Source organism: Bubalus kerabau, chromosome 10 (genome assembly GCF_029407905.1).
Source record: "Bubalus kerabau isolate K-KA32 ecotype Philippines breed swamp buffalo chromosome 10, PCC_UOA_SB_1v2, whole genome shotgun sequence".
In the NCBI taxonomy this organism is placed as follows: Eukaryota; Metazoa; Chordata; class Mammalia; order Artiodactyla; family Bovidae; genus Bubalus; species Bubalus kerabau.
The window spans coordinates 42342464-42369398 of record NC_073633.1 but is presented as its reverse complement, the minus strand read 5'-3'; the positions used below and the strand labels follow the sequence as shown (position 1 = coordinate 42369398).

Below are 26935 nucleotides of genomic sequence, written 5' to 3'. Positions count from 1 at the left end.
GTCTTCCAGTTTGCTGCCGGCATGCCATGGAAGCACTGTCTGCAGTGACGTTTTCCTGTTGACCTTCCCCCAGCCCACATTAGATCATGGAATGAGATGAACGATGCTCCGGAAGTGTTTTGTCTTGGAGTGGGAGGTGGAGACCCTGCTCAGTCTCCAAGGATCCCAAGAGGGAAGTTCCAGGCTGTGTAGTGCCTGATGCCCCGCTGACCGGTCCAGGATAGATGTCACCTTCTGGGCTGTTTCTATACAGCCCCCGGGATGCTGAAAGAGCTTCTGGTCCACACGTGCTCCTGTCTCCCTTGTCTCATTGAGCCTCCAGGAGCTTGAGTGAGGAGGAACCTCCACAGAAAGGACAGAGCTTACCTTAAAGTGAGGAATGAAGCAACTGAGAGCTGCACTCTTCCCTCTCAGGTCCTGGGGGGTCCATAACTCAGAGCTGGGACTTCTTGCCCAAACCCCTCACCTAGTCTGAGTGATAAAAAGGAACATGGTCTGGGGAGCTGCTCAGACTAGCAGGGAAGCATTCTAGGGGCCCATAGAGTCCTCATCTGCATGCTCTCCTTTTAGGGAGGGTCCTTGTCTCTTGGAAGCTACTGCCAGGCTGTCCTCAGCTCTGACCTAAGTATCGCAGGAAATTGATGGATACCCCCAGCTCTCCAGCAAGGAGGTGGCATCACCAGCTGGCCCTGCCCTGAGAAGCCCTGCAGAGGGGAGTTCCCACAGGCTTCCAGGGAGCTGTCTTCCCTCATCAGCACCCAGACCTCATGGGCTGGTTTGGTTAGGGTAGCCTTGACCCTTACTACTTCTGAAATATGGTTGTCATACCCTCCTCCCAACTCCCACCCCCACCGGGAGCCAGACCCTGGGAGCCCACCTGTAACTAAATAGTCTTCTAATGTGTGGTGACAGCTAGTTTTCTGGGGTGTTAGGATAGCCCCCAAATGGGAGCTGAGGGTTTAACTTCTGCCTCTGCTGTTGACTACTCTAATGCTTGACCTGGAGCAAGCTATTAACTGAGTTGGTTAATTCCTGGTGAGGGCCAGCCTCCAAGTGGATGGAATGGGCAATGCCCTGCAGCCAAGTACATCTACATCTGTGGCCCCGCCCCTTCTGGGCTATGTGACCCTGTTTGAGATGCAAGCTCTTTAACCTTGGTCTTCTTCTCTGCAAAGAGGAATAGTAGTGCCTTCCCCAGAGTCTCGCTGGGGCAGGGGGCCTAGTTGAAAACAGATACAGTGCCCCGCCCCCAGGTAGAGCAGAGCCTGGCATATGAGAGGAGGGTAATGAATTGTGTTCCCAACCTCCCCACCAAAGCCCTGTCTATAAAGTAAGGGGCTGGAAAGGGGTAATATTGGATTGCAAAATAATCAATCCTGAGAGTCAAGCTTTTTTCCACATGAGCTGGCAAGATGCCCCTGTCCTAAGGAGGTTTCAGGGGAAAAAGAGTCCTGGTGAAACCAACCCCAAGGACCAAGGCCAGGAGGAGGCTGGAGCCAGGTGTGCCTACAGCCTGAGCCATGGCTTCCCAGAAACCTACCATCCAGCCCCCCGTCCATACACAGCGGTCCTGGTTGTTAAAGTATCTAAATACACTTCTCCAGTGGTTGCCAAATAGTCCCTGCCTTGAGCTCCAACCTCCTGAGTGCTCTCTGGTCCTTGTCCCTGGACCCTCCAGAGCCCTCATGAACTGGAGGATTACCACCCACCCCTGATTCAGGGCTGCAGACTAGCTGGTGCCTGGCCATATCTGCTGTTAAACTTTCACTCTGATACCCAGCTAGCAATCCTGTCAGAGGGACGAGCTTGTCCAAGCCCCTGAAGTTCTTACCCAGATCCCATAAGCCACCCCATACACTTGGGTTCCATAAACCCACCAGTTTCTAGTTCCCATAGTCACAAACACTATCCTTTGATCTATTACATCTTTCTATTGTGTTCATTAGCTCTGAGACCATGCAGTTTTGCATATGCCTAGCATCACTCTGAGAAGACAATGGCACCCCATTCCAGTACTCTTGCCTGGAGAATCCCAGGGACGGGGAGCCTAGTGGGCTGCCGTCTATGGGGTCGCACAGAGTCGGACACGACTGAAGTGACTTAGCAGCAGCAGCAGCAGCAGCATCACTCCAATTGAGCTAATTATATCAGGAGCAAAATACGTACATTCACTTTAATCTCAGAAGGTCATTTTTCATAGACTTAATTCCTGGAATCATCTGGCCCCAAGACCTGAGTCCCGTGTTCCTGCTGCCTTCCTCCCAGCATGGCCCCTCTGGGCTCTCTCTCACACCCTCGAGGCTCTGTCTCCCTGCCGGCAGATGGATGAGTGCTTTGCGGAGTACTTCGCAACTGGGTGTCTCCTGAAAATTCCTGGGCTAAAGGTGTAAGCTGAGGCTCCAAACCACAAAGCAGCCCTCTGTGGCTGTTAGAAAGTGGGAACTTCTCTTAAAAGCTCTTACAGTCCTGACATGCTCTGGTTGTTTGATAAGGGGAGAGATGATGGAATGTGTCAGAAGAGTACTGAAAGTAGAAGGGCTGCTGGAGTGTGTGGGTTATTTGGGGGCTTTGGGATAATTCAAGGTGAAACAAAAAATCTGCCAGGAAAATAGACTTTCAGAGAAGATTGGGGCAAGCAGCATCTGTCTTCATGTTTGTTGAGGGTCACTTTCAAGTTTAAGGTGACAATATAATCGTAGTTATGAACACAGGGTTAAGAATTAGAGCTTGGGGACTTCCCTGGTGGTCCAGTGGTTAAGACTTCACCTTCCAATGCACGGGGCATGGGTTCAGTCTCTGGTTGGGAAGCTCAGATCCCACATGCCTCATGGCCAAAAAGCCAAAATATAAAACAGCAGTGGTCTACATCATATACCCACAAAAATCAGAACTGGATGCAAACTCAGTTTCCTTTGATTCAAGCTGAGTGCCTGAAGTCAAAGGACTTAGGCTCAGAGTCTCCATCTGTAAAGCGAGGCTAATAATAACTGCTTTTGGGGTGCTGTAAGGATTAGTGGTGCTGAGTTAGAGTAGAAGAAATGGTCAACTTCGTCGGAAGGTACAGAGTTAGATGACAGCAGAGAGCTTTTCCTGGAAGGCAGGGAGACCCCGAGTGAGGTCCTACAGGAAGCTGTGGATGCTCATTCCCTCCCAGGGAAGACACAAGGGAGCTGGGCAGGGCCAAGGACAGCCCCTCCTGGAGGCAGGAAAAGGGCTGTGGTGGCTGAGAGGACCGGGCCCCTGGGTTCAGAGACGTGGGGAGTGATCCCTGCCTGGGCCAAGGCCTTGGCTGGCTCCCTGCTTGGAGTCCTCTAGCTGCCCTCTGAGGAAGTGGGTCGGGGGAACAGGCTTTGCCAGAGCCGCTCTCCTGGATGAAAGATGACTCCTGCGTCCTCCCCAGATCAGATCAGAACACGTGCTCTGCCCACATAAGGACCCATGTGCCTGGAGGGGTCTGCCCAAAGGCACAACTGTATTTCCAGAACCAGAAGAGAAGTGCTATGTACAGCCTTTGGTCCAAGTGAAAAGGCTCAAAAGGCAATCCCATTAGAGCAAGTGATTGACCATGAAAATATTCAGTGTTTCAGAGTTAATCTCACAAAAAGAATCCTCAGACCTGTATGTGACAGTCAGTATGGCTTTGTTTCAACTTTGAGGCAGCTGTTGGGGAAAGAGGAGGAAAAGGCCCTAAAGATGAATTATATATGGATCTCAGGGACCGAGCAACAGCCTTCCCAGCCATTGTCCTATTGTTCTTGGTTAGAATCAAGCCCCAGGAAATTCCCTGGTGGTCCAGTGGTTAGGATTTTTGCCTTCCAGTGCAAGGGGTGCAGGTTCGATCCTTGGTCAGGGAGCTAAAATCCCCCATGCCTCATGGTCAAAAATCCAAAACATAAAACAGAAACAATATTGTAACAAATTCAATAAAAGTCTTTAAAAATGGTCCACATCAAAAAAAGAGAGAGAGAGAAAGAGAGGGCAGGGACATATGTATGTCTATGGCTGATTCATGTTGATGTTTGGCAGAAACCAACACAATTCTGTAAAGCAATTATCCTTCAATTAAAAAATAAAAAGAAACAAAGAAACAAATTAAGCCCCAGTAGAGCCTGGAAGGACAGACATCAAAATAACAATTCTCATGACAAGAAAAAAATTTTAATTGCATGCGGTGATGGATAACTAAACTTCTTATGGTAACCATATGACAATACTAACTATAATCATCAAATCATTATGTTGTATACCTCAAACTCATGCAATGTTATATGTCAATTATTTAATTTTTAAAATGAGCAATACTTTTATTATAAAGGTTTTATGAAATTAGAAACTATAAGAGAAGGGTCTGGAAAATAGTAATGTTACCAAATGCAAATCTGTATACCTGATGCACGAATGTGCACCTGATGTGAGGCCAAACAAAACCAAAATGCTGGAGTTTGGAACAGAGAAAAGTTCATTGCAGGGCCATGCAAGGAGATGGGTCATGCCTTAAAAACTCCTGAACTCCCTAAAAGATTTCAGCAAAGCCCTTTTCTAGGAAAGACTAGAAAGGAGAGTGGTTAGTTGTTGCAAACTTTTTAGTGTCAGATCCTTTTTTTAAAATTGGGGTTTACTTGTGTTTCAATGTTGTGTTAGTTTCTGCTGTGCAGAAAAGTGAATCAGCTATTTGTATATATCCCCTCTTTTTTGAATTTCCTTCTCATTTAGGTCACCACAAAGCACTGGGTAGAATTCCCTGTGCTATACAATGGGTTCTCATTAGTTATCTATTTTAAACATAGTAGGGTATATATCGGAGAAGGCAATGACACCCCACTCCAGTACTCTTGCCTGGAAAATCCCATGGACGCAGGAGCCTGGTGGGCTGCAGTCCTTGGGGTCACTAAGAGTCGGACACGACTGGGCAACTTCACTTTCACTTTCCACTTTCATGCATTGGAGGAGGAAATAGCAACCCACTCCAGTGTTCTTGCCTGGAGAATCCCAGGGATGGGGGAGCCTGGTAGGCTGCCGTCCACGGGGTCACACAGAGTTGGACACGACTGAAGTGACTTAGCAGCAGCAGGGTATATATGTCAACCCCAGTTTCCAAATTCATCCCACCCTCTCTGCCATCCTTGGTGTCCATACATTTGTTCTCTACATTGTGTCTCTATTTCTTCTTTGCAAATATCTGTACCATTTTTCTAGATTCTATATACATGCATAAATATATATTTGTTTTTTCTTTCTGACTTAACTTCACTCTGTGTGACAGTTTCTAGGTCCATCCACATCTCTGCCAATGGCACAGTTTCGTTCTTTTTTATGGCCTAGTAATATTCCACTGTATATACGTGCCTTTGTTCTTGAGGTCAGGTCATGGTCAGGTCACAGTGTTCCTGTAAATCTCCACCAAACCAAATATTATCCTATTGGCTATACCTCAGTACAAAATGTTTTTGGTGTTAAAAACAAATATTATCCTCCATTCTGACAAGAAAGGGCAAGGTCTCAAGGCTCATCTCTTCCCCTCTGAGGTCTGGGCTCTGCTAAGAGGTGGAAGCTCCCTATGCAGGCCAGTTACCCTGCTCAGGAGCATTTGCCCAGCATCCAGTCTAGGTCCTCCCACAGTGCTGAGGCTCAACTGAGGAGGCATATCTCAGCTGGTAGCACCCTCAGGGCCAGGTCCTCAGACACTGTCCAGGTGACATCACTCAGGGAGCCAGGCACCCAAGACCCAGTTGGGCCTCTGGCTCCTCAGTACACCCAAATGAGGGCAGGTCCCCTGGACTGTGACCCATGGAGACAGCTACCACCATTAGGGCTTGGAGGTGGGGATCAGGGAGAGGTTCGCTGCTGCTTCAAGGACTGAGCCCAACCAATGGACAAGCTGTGGTGAGGGCTCTGGAGCTCTGTGGGACACAGCCCTCAGTCTGCCCCTGGCCCCCAGATCACCCACCGGCCTGAGGCTGGAGGGCCCTAGGGAGAAGGCCATGATCAGCCTGCATTGCACTCTCTGCCCCAGGACCCCTGCAAGGCCAACTGAGCGGGACCTCTCACCGGCCAAGATCAAGGTCTCCTGCTGTGCCCACCCTTCCCCTATTAGAGTAAATGTTCAGTAGATTATATTACAAATATTATCTGACAATAGCCAAGGCAGATGAACTATCTGTGGACAGTCTGAGTTGAAAATAAAAGTATTTATACATAGTGATCTTCTCTGAGTATTGGCATTCTGGGGACTCTTTTTCTTCACACTCTCATGGTTTCCCCTAAACCCTACTACTACTTTAAATAGAGAAAAATCAAATTTGCTCAAAAGGGTAGAAGGTGACTCTTGTAACATGGAGTGGATGACTCAGAGTGTAAAGGGTTCCAGTTCAGAGGCCTCTATAAACATCATTGGATGGGTTGGAGGAGTCCGATGGTGTCTGCCTTGGGCACGGGCTGGAAGTGGATAGTAAAAAGACTCATGTAACGCAGACATAAAGGACAGACTTTTGGACACAGTGAGGGAAGGAGAGAGTGGGATGATTTGAGAGAGTAGCATTGAAATATATACATTATTGTATATAAAAATAGATAGCCAGTAGGAATTTGCTGTATGACACAGGGAACCCAAAGACAGTACTTCGTGACAACCCAGAGGGATAGGATGGGGAAGGAGGTTTAAGAGGGAGGGGACCTATGTATACCTAGATGTGGTTCATGTTGATATATGGCAAAAATCATCTCAAAATTGTAATTATCCTCAAATTAAAAAAAAAAAAAGACTCCTCTAAGCCTGGGTAAAATGCTCAGGAAAAGGGCTTCCAACTCCAGGATCCAAATAGGAAAGACATGGACAGAAGAGGCATGAAACTGTCCTTCCTCTGGGGTGTGTTGGCTCAGAGAGGATAGAGGACAAAGCCCCTCACCTGCACAGCCTTGGACCCCCTGGGGACCAGAAGCATTCTCCAGACCGCAGATGGTCCCAGGGGAGAGGTCACTGGAGTCTGGGCAGTGGGAGCCTGTCCAGGTTGAGCTGCTGTCTCCGCCAAGGCCACCTGCCACCACTGCATGAAGAGTGAGTCATGTCCTCTCCACCCACAGGACGGGCTGTCTCCATGCCACCTGCTGACAGTGAGGGTCATCCGCATGAAGAACGTCAGACAGGCCGACGTGGGTGAGTCTCCCCTCCTTCTTCCCTCCCTCCTCTCCACTTCTGGGGCCAGGATGGAGACAGGCCTAGAGAGGAAATGGTCAGGGGTCGCTCTGTGTGTCTGTGTGCATATGTGTGTCTGTGTGTGTTCTGAATTCAAGTTGTATTTCAGACTTTGAGGTTTGTATCATTTTCCAGGCCCCTCCCTGTAGCTGCAACCTTGGTACAAGCAGCCCCTGCAGTCCTCACCCGGCTGTCCACCTCTCACTCTCTCCTCCCTGCTCTCCCCTCCCTGGCACCCCTTTCAGGAGTCAGCTTCCCCAACCCTGGGCATGAGTTTAGGGGCTGTTGGAATGGAAGGAGAGGCCCTTGGGGACCATGAAGCCAATCAGCTCCAGTGCTCTTCTCAGGACCTGGATCCCAGACGGGCCCTACAGTGCATGCCAGGGCCCCAGTTCTGCATTCAGCCCATGGATATGGTTGACTCACCAGGGCTCTTTGTTCAGGGTCTTCTTGCTGCTTTAATTTCCCTTTCATCCCGGCCTCTGCTGCATTCCCAGGCCACAGGGGCCCAGGGAAGTCTCTGGTTTCAGGAAGAAATGAAGATATCTGGGTGGGTAGAACAAAAGCCCCTCCCTATGCTGCTCTCACCTCCCCACCATCCAGGGAGGAAGCCTGGTCCTCAAGGAGGACAAAGCTCTGTGTCAGGGCCCATGACTGAGGGGGTTCCCACTTACTGGCAACCACACAGGAATGGCCCAAGGGCTCCGGGTTCCCCAAAGCTCCCTTATATTGCCCTCACCCTGGGACTCAACTATGCTGGGAGAGCCTGACGCAAGGGGAGGCATCTATATGCAAAGCAATCATGGAGTGGTAATAGACAATGGCGGGCTTCCCTGGTGGCTCAGATGGTAAAGAATCTGCCTGCAGTGCAAAAGACCTGGGTTTGATCCCTGGGTCAGGAAGATCTTGAGATGGGAATGGCTACCCAATCCAGTGTTCTTGACTGGAGAATTCCACAGACAGAGGAGCCTGGCAGGCTACCAGTCCATGGGGTTGCAAAAGTGGAACATGACTGAGCAACTAACATTCTCACTTTCTTTAATAGAGGATGACATTCTGATCTTGTCACCACAGGATTTAAAGGACACTGAAAACTGGGAGTAGCTAAGAAAGGCTGCTTTGAGAGCCTGAGGTCTGAGGGGACAAGATGTGAGCATCCAGAGGTCTGGGAGCCCAATCTGGGGGAGGACTCCTCCTGCATTCCACCCCCAGCACCTGCTGGGGGCCTGCCCGGGGCAGATGCCACACATCCTCCTCAACCTGAGGGCAGTGCTGTGGGACCCATTTGCACATGAGGATTAAATGCCTCAAGCAGAATCAGTGTTTGATCCCAGGTCTGGCCTGCTGAGGGGTAGGAAGGACAAGCCAGGAGAAGGAGCCCGGGCTATTCAGAGGATGGATGGGAATCGAGGTGGCACCCTAGTCCTTGAGGCAGGGACTGCATGACCTCGAGGGCTTCTGTGCGGATGGAGCAGGAGCCCTGGGGAAGAGGCTGACAGCCTGCTGCAAAGCTATCTCCGCAACACCGCAGCGCAAGGATGAGTGTGGAGGTGGGGAAGGGAGGGCCCTACATCCCAGGAGAGAACAAAGGGACCAGGCAGGATTCAGACCCCGTCCCCGGGACAGTGAGTGTCCAGAGCCCATGCCATCAGTTGCAGCCAGCATGGCTCTGTTCCCAGGTCGGCCAGGGGGCCATGGACTTCTTGGGCTTCTTGGGGCCTCCCAGGCCACCAGTAAGTGACGTGAGGAGCCTGGAAGTGTCCCCTGGATCCGGAGCCTGGTTGCCTCTTTTGCCTTCATTTCCACACCAGGGTGGGTCATCAGACACCTCACCCCACTCCCCTCGGGGACAGGTCACAGCTTTCACATGCCTGCAGAGGCCTCGCCCGCCTTGGCTCCTCTAGAGGTGGCTCTGTCCCCGCCCTGCGTGTCATGCGGGCCTCACACTCTCAGGCAGGCCTGCACTTGTGCTCTCAGACCCTCCCACCATCCAGGGCACTTCCTGCTACACCCATCACCTGTGGGCCCCAGAGGTGGAGGTGAGGTGGGGAGCAGGCAGCCAGAGAAATGGGCTAAGGTCTGGCCTACCTCCTCTCTCTCTCCCCCACATGTGCCTCTGGCACACAGGCTGCCCTTCAGGGGTACCTGGTCCCCTTTGGAACATGTCTGTGTTTTCCTCATTTCCCTGAGGAACAGAGTTGGGGGCAGTCACGGTGTCTGGGGGTATCAGCCCAGGTCACGTTGTATCTGGTTCCACAGTTGTCACGGGCTGGGCTCTGTTTCTGCCTCGCCTGGGTGGAGACTATCTTGACATCTTGCAGGTCCTGGGTCACCTTTGCCCTAAATCGTTCCTCCTGGCTTAGATCAAAAATGATCTCCCCTCTGGTTCAGTCCTGTAAGGGGTGCCTGAGTTTCTAAGATTTCCAGGAGCCCCAAAGGGATGAGATTCGGGGGTGGCTCCCTCATCAAGGAGCTAGGTCAGGGCTGCGAGAGAACTGGCCTGGAAATCTTGCAGCTGTCCAGAGTTTTTATTCCCCTTGGGACAATAAATTAAAATTCAAACCAGCACCCCAAGAGCTGTGAGGTGGGTGTCTCTAAGGAAGATAATGTTCTTGATATCAGTAGAGATGGTTAAGTCATCTTGGCCACCCACATTCTGGAAAAAAGAGATATGTCATTCCTATGACCAAGCCCTTTTTCACTTCATGAGGAACAAGGATTAGAACCAATCTGTGCTTAGGAAATTCTCCAAAGTTCTTAGAATTGGATCATCCTTTCTTAAGCACTCTTAATTGCCAACACAACAACACTCACTACCTTAGAGTCAGCTCATGATGCTGCAGCTTGTCATCTGAGCTTGGCGGCCTCCCTCCACCATCACCCCTCCCCAGGATTATCCTCTCTTGGGCTGCACTCTCCTTCCCAACCTTAGGGGGACAGGCAGAATGGCTCTCTGCAAAAGGACTGGAAAAAAAATTTAAGCTTGACGTGTAGGTGTCTGACCAATGCTGGCTCTTCCGGGAGTTTTGTTTTGTTTTTAATCTTAACTGGAGATTTAAGCCTTAGGTCAAAAATTCTGAGACTTCAGTGGATTTGTGTATGTTAGTCATTCAGTCGAATCCAACTCTGCAACCCCATGGACTATAAGCTACCAGGCTCCTCTGTCCAAGGGATTCTCTAGGCAAGAGTACTAGAGTGGGTTGCCATTTCCTTGTCCAGGGCATTTTCCCAACCCAGGGATCAAAGCCGGGTTTCCTGCATTGCAGGCAGATTTTTTTACCATCTGAGCCACCAGGAAAAGCCCAGTGGATTTAATGGGACAATTTTAGGCATTGACTGATGATAGAAAAGGAATCTTAGAGGAAAAGGGGCCTTTCCAGGGTCTGTGAAATCATGCTAAGCAAGTGGGTGTAGGGTTGTGGGGTCCCTGCCTTCAGGCTCCCCCTGCACAGGAGGCAGGCCAAGAGGAGGGGACTTGGAGCCCAGGAAAAGCCAAAGGAGGGCCCAGGAGGACTGAGCAGGTCCCCAGGGAGTCTCCCTCTGAACAAAGCCATTAGACATGCCAACTTACCTCTCTATATCTATGGTGACTCAGCCCAGAATTTCTGGGGTGCTGGTATATCCCAACAGCAGGAAGCTGGGGTTTTCTATCATTCATTTAGTCACAAATATCCAGCGGTGTCAATACTGGGTCTCCTGGGCTTCCCAGGGCTCAGGGGGTGGTGGAGACACATGCACCAATCTGTCAGCAGTGCTCCATCAGGAGGAGAGCGGGAGGCGTAGGGCTACGAGGGGCTCCTGGCCAAGACTTAGGGGCTTAGGCAAGGCTTCCGGAGGGGGGTCCCTTCTGCAACCTGAAAGGGTGGGAAAAGGGTAGTGTGAAAGAGGAAGAGGAGGGTGTTCATGGCAAGACGACATGGCCTTCTGAGACCTACAGGGCACTGGGTTTGGCTGGAGTTTGGAGTATGAGTGTGAGCACATGCATGTAACAGTGTATGTGTGCATGCATGTGTGAATGCCTGTGTGTGTGTGTGTGTGTGTGTGTGTGTGTGTGTGTGTGTGTGTTTGGGGACAGGGCGGGGCTGGGATGATAGGGAGAAGGAATGATGAAAGGCTGGGAAAGTGGGAGGGGTAGCCATGCTGAGTGGGTGGGACTCAGCATGAGTGGGCAGGGAGCCACTGAAGGATCTTTAACTGGGGAGTGACTGATGAGAAAAGAGCCCTTTGGTTTCTCTAGAGAGAAAAGATGAGGGTGGGGCAGGACAAAAGACAGGGTTCCCACTGGGGTAGTGATGAAGAGATGGCAGAGATGAAGATGGCCTGCACCAAGGCGGTGGCCATGCAAGTAGGGAGAAGTGGACAGGCTGGAGAGCACCAAGGAGTTAAACCAACTCAATGTGAGAGCCTAGTCAGGACACCTGAGTTCATAGTGAGGAGGAACAAGCTGGGCATGGAAGGAATGGTAGGATGATGTCATCATTTTCTTTTGATTCTGTTGTGTTTGGATTAATGATGATTATGACATTTAAAGACAGTGTTATCTCACCTCTGTTTGATGGGCGGAAGGCCATGAATTCCAGTTCATTGAATGGTGAAAGACTAGCCTGAAAGATTAACCAGACAGAGGGGATGAAATCAGAAACCAGGGATGCTCATGATGCAAGCCATGGTTATTAAGTCTGATGAAGTTCTCAGTGTAGTAACAATATATGACTAAGTCAGTCTTCGGGGAGGGGTCACCTCTGGTTCCATTCTCAGAGGACATTATTAATTATAATTAGGAACTAGTTCGGATCAGTCCTATCAGTACAGAACTCCCATCCCTTCGCTGCTTTATCATCTAGAAGAAGCTTCTCTAACACTGGAAACTGTATTGACTTTTCCCCTTCTCTATGTATCTTGTGGGTGTCCTGGGAATTACGCCCAGCAGATTGCCAGAAGAGTGACAAGGGCCATCGGGGCACCTCTTCCTCCCTCCTCCCAGGTGGAATGGTGTCAGGACACTGGGTTTTCACCCTATTCCTATCCCTGTGCCTGCCACTGCTCCAAAGAGAAAACCCAGGAGGCCTTCTTTAACTTTAGGAGAGCATGTTGGGGTCACAGCTTCATCCTTCGAGCACACACAGCATCATCACATTCATGTTGTTCTTTTGAATGAAAAATAAAGTATGTAGTCTTAGATATGAGGGTTTCTTGGGCCACACAGTCCATGTGGGGAGACCAGTATAGATACAAAGAGGCCAGATGGGTGCATCTGAGATGTTCAGTCACATGAGGTTTGCATTCCCTGTCCCTAGATCCTGCTGAATAGCCTGTTCTGCTCCAGGCTGTCCCCACTGGGCCTTGGGACTGACTCCTTCCTCCTTAACAGTGTCCCTTCTAATCCTTGCTTCTCCACAGCCCAGAGCTGAGCCTTACTTTGGCTTCCCTGGTGCCCTGGGCTAAGGCAAGAGATAAACTTGACCTCTGGGTGGCTAGTCCTTCAGATCTTCCCCTGGCAGAGAGAAAACTTCCCAGCCATGTGTGTGTGTATGTTATTTGCTTAGTTATGTCTGACTCTTTGTGACCCCATCAATTACAGCCCGCCAGGCTCCTCTGTCCATGGGATTCTCTAGGCAAAATACTGGAGTGGGTAGCTATTTCTTTCTCCAGGGGATCCACCTGACCAAGAGACTGAACCCAGTTCTCCTGCATCGCAAGCAGATTTTTTACTGTTTGAGCCACCACGGAAGCCAAAAAAACTGCAGAGTCACAGCCATACCTTGTCCCAAACCAACAAGAGCCAGGGTGCTTCTTAGCAGAGCCAGAGGCCATCTCCAGTCTTAAGACCAGGCAGGGGGTCCTGCGTCCCCTCTGAAACCTCCAGCCTGAAGTCCATGACCTTCTCAGGGTTCTGGGACAAAGGTCTCTGGAGAGTCAGGGCCGTGAGTCAAGAGGGGACCTGAAGCTGAGACGAGGCCTCACTCTGGCTTCTGCCTCCACACTCTCTCCTCTTCAGACCTGGGTTGGCTCCTCACCCCCTCACCCTTGTCTTCCTCGGACAGTGAGCCTGACAGACTGCTTTGTGAGCCTCTGGCTGCCCACCGCCAGTGAAAAGAGGCTGAGGACTAGGACCATCTCCAACTGCCGAAACCCAGAATGGAATGAGACCTTCAGCTTCCAGATCCAGAGCCAAGTGAAGGTGAGACATGGGGACAGCACCTGCCTGCCTGCCTGCAGGTCCACTCCCTCCTGGCCTGCTTGTCCTTCTCTTTGTTCACGTGGCCTTCTCATGCCTATTTGTCTTTCTTTCTACCCACTTCTTGTCCCATGTCTCCCCACTCACCCACTCCTTTCTTCTGCCTGTCTCGTATTTGTCCCTCTGGGCATAGTTATCCTTCTACCATCTTTCCTGCTTCTCTGTCCCTTTCCCTAAATTGTCCCTAGAACTGTCTCCTGCCCCCAAATTGAGTGTGTTTCCAGAACATACACCAAGCGGAAGGATACAGAGAGAAGAGCCAATCTTCTCAATAGGTCTGAGGCCAGTCTAATCCCAAACAGAGGGCTTTCACTGTTGTCAATCCTTTTTGGATGGCTAATTTACTTCTAATTCCTTGGGTGCGTGCTCTTTCATTTGTTGAGTTGCTGATTCATGGTATGGGCCTTCTTCAGATATATGTGACTACATGGAGTTCATATCTCCTGTGGGAGAATCCTGTCCTGAACATCCTGAGTTTTGACAGCTGCCCCAGGGTTCCCTTCAGATAAATTTACCCTCATCATGAAGGCGTCAGAGCCAGTCCTGAGGCATCTGAGGCTTGACAGCTCCATCCAGCTTACCACTTTCATATTTTAGGAATGCATCTCCTTTTTTAGTTCATGACATATCCGTTTGTTTTCAAGTAGAGTTTTATATTTATTGTTTTAAAAATGTCTTTTCTATCATATATAAGATTTTTGGTGAGAAAGGGGGAGTTTCAGTATGAGCTATGCCATCTTGAAACCAGAACGTGTGTTTCTTTTTTCTGTAGATCTCTGGGGCTGCTGGGTTGGTTCTAGGACACACCTGGTTTCTTTTTTGGCCACACCGTGTGGCATGTAGCATCTTAGCTCCCTCACCACGAATTGAACTCATGCCCCCTGCATTGGGAACGCCAAGTCTTAACCACTGGACCACCAGTGAAGTCCCGCTCCTGGTATCTAGCAATTACAAAGTCAACAGATCCCACTCACTAGGAAGCCCCAGAACCATCTCAGGTCTACTAGATAGGGACAAAAGAGGCAAATCCAGACCCAACCTACATCTCCCAGGATCCTTGGAACAAGAGGCCTCAGAGGCTAATCCAGAGGCTAATCTTAGTCACCTAAGTCATCTCAGAGTTTGGCCAGATGACAGGGTAGCTGCTCCACCCTTGACCTTCTGCTTTGGGACCACCCATGAGACATCACTTAGGGGCTGATGAGCCAAAAGATAGAGCTCCAACACTTCACCCCAACCCAATCAAAGCCTCTGTAATCTTTGCCACACTGCTCCACCTGGAGTATGAAATGTAATGGCGTCCCTGAACTGTGTTTTCTGTGCCAAAGGAACTGTCTTCAGCTCCTGGGTCCCAGAACTGGATACATGCTATATCTTGGCAAATGTCTTGCTTGCTGTGTCCTTCCATCCTTCCCCTATGTGAAATGAAATCCCTCACACTTCACAGGCCCCGGCCAAGCTTATAAAAGAGCAAAATTCCCCAGTAGGAGAATCAGAGAAGAAGGGCAGGAAGGCCTCAGAGAGTTGCAAAGGAGGGAATAGACACTTTTCTCCCTTAATCTAGGGCTTCCTTGGTGGCTCAGACAGTAAAGAATCTGTTTGCAATGCGGGAGACCTGGATTCGGTCCCTGGGTTGGGAAGATCCCCTAGAGAAGGGAATGGAAATCCACTCCAGTATTCTTGCCTGGGAAATCACATGGAGAGAAGAGCCTGGTGGGCTACAGTCCATGGGGTAGCAGAGTCAGACACAACTAACACTTTCACTTTTCCCTTTATTCATGTCCCCACAAATGTCCCTCACACCTGAGCTATGCTCCCCCCCATCCCTCAGACCCACCTACTCACTAGGACTGAGGTCAGGCCCCTCATCCTGGGAATGGGTGGATGCAGCCTCAGTGACCAGACTCACACCCCCCTCTTCTCCCCTAGAACGTTCTAGAGCTGAGTGTCTGTGATGAAGACACGGTGACACCTGATGACCATCTCTTGACAGTTCTCTATGACCTCACCAAGCTCTGCTTCCGAAAGAAAACCCACGTGAAGTTCCCACTCAACACAGAGGTGGGTGTGGGTGCCCCGGACCTCAGCCTCCTGCCTCATGAGGGGAAGCTGGTTATTCCTAAGATGCTGTTTTATGGGATCCTCTATCTGTAGCCAAGAGGAGAGAAGATAGTGCTGCTGTGCAAATCCCAGCATTTTGGCTTGCTAGCTGTGCAACCTGTAGATTTAATTCCTCTGAGTTCTATTTCCTTGTCTCTTCTGATAATAATATCTACCATACAGGGTCACTGTGAGCTTAAACGGGAATACACAATTAAGGCAACTAGCACTGTTCAATGGCTAGGTGGCTCAGTGGTAAAGAATCCACCTGTCAATGCAGGAAATACAGGTTCGATCCCTGGGTTGGGAAGATCCCCTGGAGAAGGAAATGGCAACCCACTCCAGTATTCTTGCCTGAAAAATCCCGTGGACAGAGGAGCCTGGCAGGCTACAGTCCATGGGGTTGTATCACAAAGGGTCAGACATGACTGAGCAACTAAAAGAACAAGTCCAGTTCAGAGTACTAAATGGAGATGGAGTAAATGTTGGTTCCCTTTCTTCACTCAGAGCCCTGCTCCTGGGATGGCCCCAGGGGACAGAGGACAGACAAGGCAAAGGAGGGCAAATCTGCAGAAAGGCCCAGGATGTTATTGATTCACCCAACAAGCATTTGAGTGCCCTATGGGAGAGGGGAGCCTGGTGGGCTGCAGTCCATGGGGTCACAAATAGTCAGACATGACTAAGTGACTAACACACACACAAACACACACACAGGGCAGGCACTGTTCCAGGCACCTGGACACCTCAGGGTATGAGCATCCCTGTGCTCACCTGGCTCATGCTCCATGGAGGAAATTAAGGACCCATGAGGTCATGACTTCCTGAAGTTACACAGCAAGAGATGCAAAGCAGAAGATGAAAGCACGGGGCCCTAGCCTTCAGAGTTGGGCTTGCCGGGGGCAGCATCTCAGCTGTCCCTTGCTCCAAACAGTGAGCTTGTTGGGAAAGCAGGAGAATGAATGAAGCTGAAGGGAGAGTATGAACATGTTCTGGGGCAAAGGGATTTACCTGCTGGGGCTGAGGGTCAGCTTCATACCCTGACCTCCTCTGGGTGGTCAGTGATGTTCCTGATAAAAAGACTTGGAGACCAAGAGAGACAAGGAGGACAAAAAGAGCCAAGAGCAGCTGCCCCCACTCTAAGACAGCAGGACCACCAAGTGGGACGGACATGGACATGTCCGCAGGGTCTCCTAGGGTGGCAAGAATCCTGGTCTGGAGAGAAGTGGAGACACAGCTCACAACTGCAGTCTCTTCCTCCCCCTGCAGGGCATGGAGGAGCTGGAAGTGGAGTTCCTGCTGGAGGAGAGGTGAGTAGGACCCAGCCCCCAAGGCTTCCACCGAGGTCCGGATTCCAAAGCAGCTTCTGCTCACAGGCATTGCACCTTCTTCCTGCAGTACCCCCTCTTCCACTCCCACCCCTGACACCCCTCAAACGCATGGGAATCACTTAGGAATTCCTAAATAGTGTAGGTGCCTGGGCTCCACCCCTTCTCATCCAGGTCTGCTGATGTCAGTGCTACTTTAAAGATCTAGTACTCTGGCCAATTCATCTGCCTCAGATCCCCAGCATTTCTGAGAGTGGCTCCTGGGAAGACTTCCTGCCACCATGGGGATGGGACTTTCCCGAGGTCAGGCTAAGAAAGACATCAGGACTAAGGTGTCTCCTCCTGGACCCAGAACTGTTAGAACAAACTCCCCCCAAACCCAGGGCTGAAGCAGCCCCTCTGCTGCTGCTGCTAAGTAGCTTCAGTTGTGTCCGACTCTGTGCGACCCCATAGATGGCAGCCCACCAGGCTCCCGCGTCCCTGAGATTCTCCAGGCAAGAGCACTGGAGTGGGCTGCTGTGCCCCTCTGCAGCCAGCTCCAACTCTGGAACCAAGTTAAGGGGAAGCTTGGGGCCAAGATGTGGGATTATTTCTCATCATTTCCAACTAAGAAAAAGATCCAGGCTCCTAGGGGTATGACTATGCTGTGGACTCACATGGACCTGGGTCACAGAGTTGGGAGTATGGGAAGAAGGGGACGAAGGGAGAGGAAGGAAGGGAAGGGGCAGTGAGGGAGGGCCCCTTCCTGGAGGGGACAAGCCTGCCCTGGGACAGCAGGGTGCCTTGTGATTGATTGGGTGGCTGGCTTCTTAGCCCTGGAAGGACTGAATCCCCTGGACTTACAATCAGCCCAGGAACAGGGGGACAATGAGAGGCAGGAACTAGAAGAGAGGGCTTGTCAAGATCCAACCAGAGAATCCTATGTGTAGCGGGTCTTGGGACTGAAGGTCCTCATTAAAATCAACTTAAAATTAAAATTTAATTTGGCAAGTTAAAATCTTGTTTCACATTAAAGAAAATCTGAGCTCTTTCCTTTGGTTCTTGGTTTAACAGGACTTTTAAGGGGAAAAGTGTTCCTTGGGTGAATTAGAAAGTGGAGGAACTACGTCAGAATAAGAGTTGACCTGGAGACACAGTCCTCTTGGGCTTAGGTTGACGAGGGAGGCTGTGGACTTCCCTAGACTAACTGTAACCAGAGCGGCTCTCTCAGGTTTGTAACACAGACATTTCACACTCACAAGGCCCCTCTCTGGCTGGGTCAGAACTATTTGTTAATGCACACATTAAAGCACAGAAGGGAGGAGGGGTCCATTTTTCTACCAGAACTGTTCACATCTGTGCTAGGCGGTGGGCTCCAGCCTTTTCTTGCAACCTGTTTATCCTTATAACTCCATGCAGTTGCATCTGGTTGGACATAAAGAACAGTTATCCTTTAAGCAAGAAGAAAAGGAAACTCTTCTACTCCCTCTATCCTATAAATCTTTATTTCTGGATATTTTATTTTAAATGTATGCCAGTTTTCTCCTTGCCAATTCCTAAGGCTTCTTAAGCCAGTATTTTTCACAAGCACTAAGAAGGTTCTGCTATCTTCTTATTGACTCTATATAGGCTCTTTGTCCCCTTTGTGAGAAATCATTCAAGAAGGATATGATTTAGAAAACAGACTTGTGGTTGCCAAGGGTGGGTGGGAGAGTGGGGGAGGGTTGGATTGGAAATTTGGGATTTGTTGATGAAAACTAGTATGTATAGAATGGATAAACAACAAAGTCCTACTGTATAGCTTAGGGAATTAAATATCCCATGATAAACCATAATGGAAAAGTATATGAAAAAGAATAGCATATACTTCAGTATTCTTGCCTTGAGAACCTCATGAACAGTATGAAAAGGTAAAAAGATATGACACTGAAAGATGAACTCCCCAGGTCAGTAGGTGCCCAATATGCTACTGGAGATCAGTGGATACATAACTCCAGAAAGAATGAAGGGATGGAGCCAAATTGAAATTAACACCCAGTTGTGGATGTAACTGGTGATAGAAGTCAAGTCTGATGCTGTAAAGAACAATATTGCATAGGAATCTGGAATGATAGGTCCATGAATCAAGGTAAATTGGAAGTGGTCAAACAGGAGATAGTAAGACTGAACATCGACATTTTAGGAATCAGTGAGCTAAAGTGGACTGGAATGGAAGAATTTAATTCAGATGACCGTTATATCTACTATTGTGGGCAAGAATCGCTTAAAAGAAATGGAGTAGCCCTCATAGTCAACAAAAGAGTCTGAAATGCAGTACTTGGGTGCAATCTCAAAAACAATAGAATGATCTCTGTTTGTTTCCAAGGCAAGCCATTCAATATCACAGTAATCCAAGTCTATGCCCCAACCAGTAACGCTGAAGAAGCTGAAATTAAACAGTTCTATGAAGACCTACAAGACTTTCTAGAACTAACACCCAAAAAAGATGTCCTTTTCATCATGGGGGACTAAAATGCAAAAGTAGGAAGTCAAGAGATAACTGGAGTACCAGGCAAGTTTGGCATTGGAGTACAAAATGAAGCAGGGCAAAGTCTAACAGAGTTTTGCCAAGAGAACGCACTGGTCATGGCAAACACCCTCTTCCAACAACACAGCAAACAACTGTACACAGGGACCTCACCAGATGGTCAACACCAAAATCAGACTGATTATATTCTTTGCAGCCAAAGATGGAGACGCTCTATACAGTCAGCAAAAACAAGACCAGGAGCTGACTGTGGCTCAGACCATGAACTCCTTATTGCCAAATTCAGACTTAAATTGAAGAAAGTAGGGAAAACCCCTAGGCCATTCAAGTATGACCTAAATCAAATCCCTTATGACTATACAGTGGAAGTGAGAAATAGATTTAAGGGCCTAGATCTGATAGACAGAGTGCCAGATGAACTATGGACGGAGGTTCATTACATTGTACAGGAGACAGGAATAAAGACCATCCTCAAGAAAAATAAATGCAAAAAAGCAAAATGGTTGTCTGAGGAGGCTTACAAATAGCTGAGAAAAGAAGAGACGCAAAAGGCAAAGGAGAAAAGGAAAGATAATACCCATCTGAATGCAGAGTTTCAAAGAATAGCTGCTGCTGCTGCTGCTACTAAGTCACTTCAGTCGTGTCCAACTCTGTGTGACCCCATAGACAGTAGCCCACCAGGCTCCCCCATCCCTGGGATTCTCCAGGCAAGAACACTGAAGTGGGTTGCCATTTCCTTCTCCAATGCATGAAAGTGAAAAGTGAAAGTGAAGTCGTTCAGTCGTGCCTGGCTCTTAGCCACCCCATGGACTGCAGCCTACCAGCCTCCTCTGTCCATGGGATTTTCCAGGCAAGAGTACTGGAGTGGGTTGCCATTGCCTTCTCCTTCAAAGAATAGCAAGGAGAGATAAGAAAGCCTTCCTCAGTGATCAGTGCAAAGAAATAGAGGAAAACAATAGAATGGGAAAGACTAGAGATCTCTTCAAGAAAATTAGAGATACCAAGGGAACATTTCCTGCAAAGATGGGCACAATAAAGGACAGAAATGATATGGACATAACAGAAGCAGAAGATATTAAGAAAGGGTGGCAAGAATACACAGAAGAACTGTACAAAAAAAGATCTTCATGACCCAGATAACCATGATGGTGTGATCACTCACCTAGAGCCAGACATCCTGGAATATGAAGTCCAGTGGGCCTTAGGAGGCATCACTAAGAACAAAGCTACTGGAGGTGATGGAATTCCATCTGAACTTTTTTAAATCCTAAAAGATGATGCTGTGAAAGTGCTGCATTCAATATGTCAGCAAATTTGGAAAACTCAGCAGTGACCACAGGACTGGAAAAGGTCAGTTTTCATTTCCCATCCCAAAGAAAGGCAATGCCAAAGAATGTTCAAACTACCACACAATTGCAGTCATTTCACTCACTAGCAAAGTACTGCTCAAAATCTTGAAGCCAGGCTTCAACAGTACATAAACCAGGAACTTCCAGATGTTCAAGCTGGATTTAGAAAAGGCAGAGGAACCAGAGATCAGATTGCCAACATCTGTTGGATCATCGAAAAAACAAGAGAGTTCCAGAAAAACATCTATTTCTGTTTTATTGACTATGCCAAAGCCTTTGACTGTTTGGATCACAACAAATTGTGGAAAATTCTTAAAGAGATGGGAACAACAGACCCCCTGCCTGCATCCTGAGAAATCCGTATGTAGGTCAAGAAGCAACAGTTAGAACCGTACATGGAACAAGGGACTGGTACCAAATTGGGAAAGGAGTACATCAAGGCTGTATACTTGTCACTCTGCTTATTTAACTTATATGCAGAGTACATCATGAGAAATGTTGAGCTGGAGGAAGCACAAGCTGGAATCAAGATTGCTGGGAGAAATATCAATAACCTCAGATATGCAGGTAATACCACCCTTATGGCAGAAAGTGAAGAAGAACTAAAGAGCCTCTTGATGAAAGTGAAAGAGGAGAGTGAAAAAGTTGGCTTAAAACTCAACATTCAAAAAACTAACATCATGGCATCCAGTCCCATCACTTCATGGCAAATAGATGGGGAAACAGTGGAAACAGTGACAGACTTTATTTTGGGGGGCAGATGGTGACTGAAGCCATGAAATTAAAAGACACTTGCTCCTTGGAAGAAAAGCTATGACCAACCTAGACAGCATATTAAAAAGCAGTAACATTACTTTGCCAACAAAGGTCCTTCTAGTCAGAGCTATGGTTTTTCCAGTAGTCATGTATGGATGTGAGAGTTGGACTGTGAAGAAAGCTGAGTGCCGAAGAATTGATGCTTTTGAACTGTGGTGTTGGAGAAGACTCTTGAGAGTCCCTTGGACTGCAAGGAGATCCAACCAGTCAATCTTAAAGGAAATCAACCCTGAATATTCATTGGAAGGACTGACTGATGCTGAAGCTGAAACTCCAATCCTTTGGCCACCTGATGTGAAAAACTGACTCATTGGAAAAGACCCTGATGCTATGAAAGATTTAAGGTGGGAGGAAAAGGGGATGACAGAGGATGAGATGGTTGGATGGCATCACCGACTCAACGGACATGAGTTTGAGCAAGCTCTGGGAGTTGGTGATGGACAGGGAAGCCTGGCATGCTGCAGTCCATGGGGTCTCAAAGAATTGGACACGACTGAACTGAACTGATATGAAAAAGAATATATACATATGTGTGTGTATAACTAAACCACTTTGCTATACAGTGGAAATTAACACAATGTTGTAACTCAGGTATACTTCAATAAAATAAGTTAAAAAAAAAAAAAAGAATGACAAGACTGACCAGGAGTTCTCATTTTGTTTTTCAGCCCCTCTCCACCTGAGAGCCTCATCACGAACGGCGTGCTGGTGGTAACTGTCCTTCCAGAGTCTCCTGTGGCTCTAGGGCCACCTGTGGCTGCTCCTCTCAGAGAACAGAACTGTGGGAAGGAAAACCAGGCCCAACTTGGACCCTTGCCCCAGAGCCCGCTAGGAGGCAGGCTAACTGAAGCCAGACAAAGGGAGCCAGGGCATGGTGGGGGCAGCAGCTGGGCTCCTGCTCCTGGGGAGAAAATATCTGGGCCATCACCCCATCTCCCACAACCATGTCCCAGGAACCCCCTAATAAAAGCACCCACTAGTCTGCAGCCTCCTCCCAGAATCAGTCTCATCCCAGTTTTCCCCAACTCTAATCCCTAAAAGCATTAAATTCAGAAGTTAAAAGTTTCCCATAATTAGGCTGTTAGTACAGCCATTTTAATTCGATGCAGCTAAAGCCTCAGGATTCAAGGAGCTCTCTCCCTGCAAGATCAGTCTCTGGGAATGTGTGGCCTGGTAGAGCATCCCAGGCAGCATGGGCTCAAAATGACCCCCCTTCCTTTGTTTCAGTCTCGACAAATGTCCTGCCTGGAGGTTTGTGCAGAATCCAGGAGGCCAAAGAAGAGGAAAAGTGAGCCCTTCAACCGCTTCTGCCTGCTGGCGGGTGGGAGGCAGGAATGGTGCTGTTTTCTGACTGTCAACATCAGGGTGGCCGCTCCATGGCCGCCCTCGGCTCGATGGGGAAGCCAAAGCTTGGCTGAGTCCTCGGGATCTTCTTACCCTCAGGGGTCATGAACCCCTGTCCTTCTCACTGCCCTAAAAGGAGGCTGCTCTTCCAGGCCCGCAGGTGACCCTCAGAGCTTCCCAGCGCCCTGGGCCAGGGATCAAGGGCACAGCACTGCCTATTTGTCCATACTGATCTGCGCTGCAGCCTGTCAGACCAGGAATTCCCTGGGTCTAGCGTGGTGGTCAGCACCCAAGGCAGGTAGGGCCTCTAGATGCACCACTTCCTCTAATCAGACTCCAGTTCACAGAGTTCTAGCATCTTATGGCCTGACAGATCCACAACTACAAGACCCTCCAGTTCAGCGCTCCATCCCATCCCCCACTCAAGCCCTGCTTGGAAAGAGGACAGCCTCAGAGCCCCACAGGCAGAGGGAGGGGAAGGAAGAGGCTCTACCCCCAAACTGGCAGAAAGGAGGGCTGCTTCCAGTGCAGTGGGAGGGTGATTTGGGGGCACCTTGCAGAGAAGGAGGAGGATTAGTCCAGAGGACTCAGCATCTCAGATCTCATGCACAAGCCTGTTGAAGTGCAGGTTCCAGGGCCCTGCCCTGCCCTTCAGAACAAGGCTCTGGGGCATTTTATCCAGTGCCTTGGTCATTCTAAACCCCTATCCTGTGTGCCTCCAGCTAGGCCTTTTAGTGGGCCATGTGAGGGTGGGAAGCAAGAGGCTTCCTGGGGGTCTCAGCCCTCTCGTCCTCTCTTCCAGAGAAGGACCTCCTGGTGACAGTGACGGAGTCCTTCGAGCACACCCAGCACATCTCACCCTGCCTGGAGTCCCACTGCTCAAACCTTGCCTGCTTCCAATACCCCAAATACTTCCAGCCCGAGGTGCACGTGGAGTTGCCCAAGAGCCCATGGATCTGTGAGGTAGGGGCTGCAGAAGTATGTTGGGGGTAGGGGCCTGGGAGAGGTGTGGGGGGTAGGGGACTGGGAGAGGTGGTGGTGGGGGGTATAGGGGACTGGGAGAGGTGTGGGCGGTAAGGGACTGGGAGAGGTGGTGGGGGGGTATAGGGGACTGGGAGAGGTGTGGGCGGTAGGGGACTGGGAGTGGTGGGCAGCGGGAGGGGCCCTCCCCCTCACACACCTGCCCTCCTTCCAGCTTTGCTGCTGTGCGCGCCAGAAGGGCCCTGTGTGCCAGTCCCTCCACTGCCTCCCCGATGGCCAGGCGGTGACCTTGCCTGTGGTGAGGGCCTGGGGTCTGGGAAGGGGCCCCTGAGCAGCTTAGCCTGGAGCTCCTGTGACAAGGAGATGGGGAGAGCCTGGGGGGCCATGAAGGAGGATGATTCCTGGTAGGGTAGAGGAGTCTTGTGGTGTAGGAGACTGCTGGGCTGCAGTGTGGAGCCAAAGACAGTGTGTGGAGGCTGAGTCCAGGATGGTGGGGAGGGTCACGTCCAGAAGAGAACATGGGTGTGTGCCCACACGTACACGCGTATGTCTGGAGTCAGGTCGGGGTGGACAGTGTGGTGAGTCTCCACTTCTTCGGTTGGGAACTCTTGGCTCTAAACTTGTCATCCCTGACAAACTTTTCATCTTTCACTTCCCAGAATGAGAACTGTGAATTACACATGAAGTCTACACCCTGGTAAAGTACCCTCTTTCTGTCTGTCCCTCTGACTCATTTCTCTTTAAGGATGTGGTATCTTGTGGTTTTGATTTGCATTTTGGTGATGGCCAGTGATGTTGGGCATCTTTTCATAGGCTTACAGGCCATTCATGTATCTTCTTCAGAGAAATATTTATTCAAATCTTTTGCCCATTTTAAAGTGGGTGATTTGCCTTTTATTGTTGACTTGTAAAATTTCTTTGTATATTTTGATACAAGCCCCTTGTCAGATATATGACTTTTAAATATTTTTTCCTATTCTGAAGATTGTCTTTCACATTCTTAATAGTGTTCTTTGAAGCACAGAAATTTTCAGTTTTGGTGAATTTCAGCGTATGTATATTTTTCCTTTGTCACTTGGGCTCTTGGTGTCATATTTAAAACACCATTGCCTAATCCAAGGTCAAGAAGATTTACTCCCATGTTTTCTTTTAAGAGTGTTATAGTCCTAGCTCTCACATGTGAGTCTATGATTGATTTTGAGTTAATTTGTGTATATGTGAATATATATGTATATATTGTGAAATAGGGGTCCAACTTCACTCTTGGACTCTTGGCATGTGGATATCCATTGTCTCAGCATCATTTGGTGAAAAGATGATTCTTTCCCTTTTGAATTGTCTTGACACCCTTGTTGAAGATCAAGTGACTGTTGCTTCCATTTACAGTCTGACAGCTATTTTGTCCTCGGTCAAGTTATTAAGCCCCTCTAAGTCTCATTTTTTTTTTCATCTGCGAATTACAGCAATACTAAAGGCATGGTCCATGGTTGGGTTGCTTTGAGGATCCAGTGAGATAACACATGTGAGGAAATCAGTGATCTGAGAAGTGGGACAGTCTGAAAATATCAACTAATGTTATTATTATTGCTGTTTGATTATTCATTCCTTGTTGAGACCAAGGGAAAATTTCCTGACAGCTGTGTCTGCAGGCCTGTACTAGACACAGAGGGAACGGATGGGACAGTCCCCAGATTCTGCCTTCAAGGAGATATGACCTTTTTAATTACACAGGTCACTAAGACTCAGGTCAGAAATTGTCAAAGGTTCATTTGCCTGGGGAGCAGGGCCTTGGAGGATGCAAGGGATGTTGGTGGGCAGAGGAAGGAGGCTCAGGACCCACACTGCTCCTGGGCTCTGGGAACCAACGGACCCTCCTAGAAAGTAGCAGGAGGTGAGGCTGGACAGATCAGGTGGGGCTTGGATGCCAGGCCATAAGCCTGGACCTGCTCAGATCAGGGATATGATAAAAAGAGGACAAGTGTTGGACATGCTTCTTCTGCCCCGCCCACCTTGTAGATCTGTAGGGATGACAGGATTACAACCAGAGTATGAAGGAGGAGTCTTACTCTGGGAGCAGAAAGAAATATGAGTACCATGAGAACAAGACCTCGTTTATTCAGCTCACGAGAGCCCTTATGGTACAGCCTTATTCAGAAGTGTGTGTGTGAGTATGTGTGTGTTTGTGCTTAGTCATGTCTGACTCCTTGAAACCCCGAGGACTGCAGTCCTCCAGGCTCCTCTGTCCGTGGGATTTTCCAGGCAAGAATACTGGCGTGGGTTGCCATTTCCCCTTCCAGGGGATCTTCCCAATCCAGGGATTGAACCCATATCTCTTGGATTTTCTGCACTGGCAGGTTCTTTACCACTGACTACCTGGGAAGCCCTTGCTTTATTCAGAGGGATTGGCTAAAAGGGTCTCAGGGACCCTTGTCACCATGTCTGGTGACATGTCAGGCTCTAGCAGGTGCCTGGGGGACGCCTTCCAGCACTTTCCAGAACTTATTGAGAAAGCATAGGGTTCAATGAATACCTAATAGTGTTAAGTACCTGCTCACAGTGCACCAGCTAAGGCTTTGGGGGCTTTACATTTGGTGGCTCATTGTCGGGAGTCAAGCACGATTAGCCCCATTTTACAGATGAGAAAGCAGAGGCCCAAGGTCACAGAGGTGACACCTGGCAGAACCAGGCCTCAAGCCTAGGTCCAACTGACCCTAAAACCATGTCTTCTCCATGAAGATGGAATCTACAGGCCCGCTCAGCCAAGGTCCTCTGTCCCCATAGTTCCCAGGCGCTGGATGTGCGGCTGGGCTTCAGCCTGTGCCAGGCAGAACTGGAGTTCCTGCAGAAACGGAGGGTGGTGGCAGCCCAGGCGCTGAAGGAGGTGCTGCAGCTGGAGGAGGACCTGCGGGCAGATGAGGTGGGTGAGCGGAGGTCCACTCCAAGTCAAACCTGTCCTTCCAAACCGTGCCTGCTGGCTGCGCCCTGCAGTCCCTCCCGTGCCCCAGGGCGGCACTGCCTTTCCCGTGGTCCTTAGTGCCAAGGTTCCAGGCGCCCAGGTGAGGGCTGTGCTTCATCACTGTAGGA

The 26935-nt window shown here is 49.3% G+C and overlaps 1 protein-coding gene across 1 annotated transcript in view; it reads left to right on the top strand.

Annotated features, from left to right (window-relative positions):
- The window catches only part of PLA2G4E (phospholipase A2 group IVE), a 69886-nt gene that overhangs the window by 29384 nt on the left and 13567 nt on the right, over positions 1-26935 (top strand). The window contains exons 2-11 of the mRNA XM_055539003.1: positions 7081-7153; positions 13237-13373; positions 15360-15491; positions 16797-16837; positions 22195-22237; positions 22754-22814; positions 23673-23833; positions 24066-24149; positions 24511-24548; positions 26633-26768. Coding sequence (XP_055394978.1) covers positions 7081-7153; positions 13237-13373; positions 15360-15491; positions 16797-16837; positions 22195-22237; positions 22754-22814; positions 23673-23833; positions 24066-24149; positions 24511-24548; positions 26633-26768 — 906 coding nt within the window. The remainder of the gene's footprint in view (positions 1-7080; positions 7154-13236; positions 13374-15359; positions 15492-16796; positions 16838-22194; positions 22238-22753; positions 22815-23672; positions 23834-24065; positions 24150-24510; positions 24549-26632; positions 26769-26935) is intronic.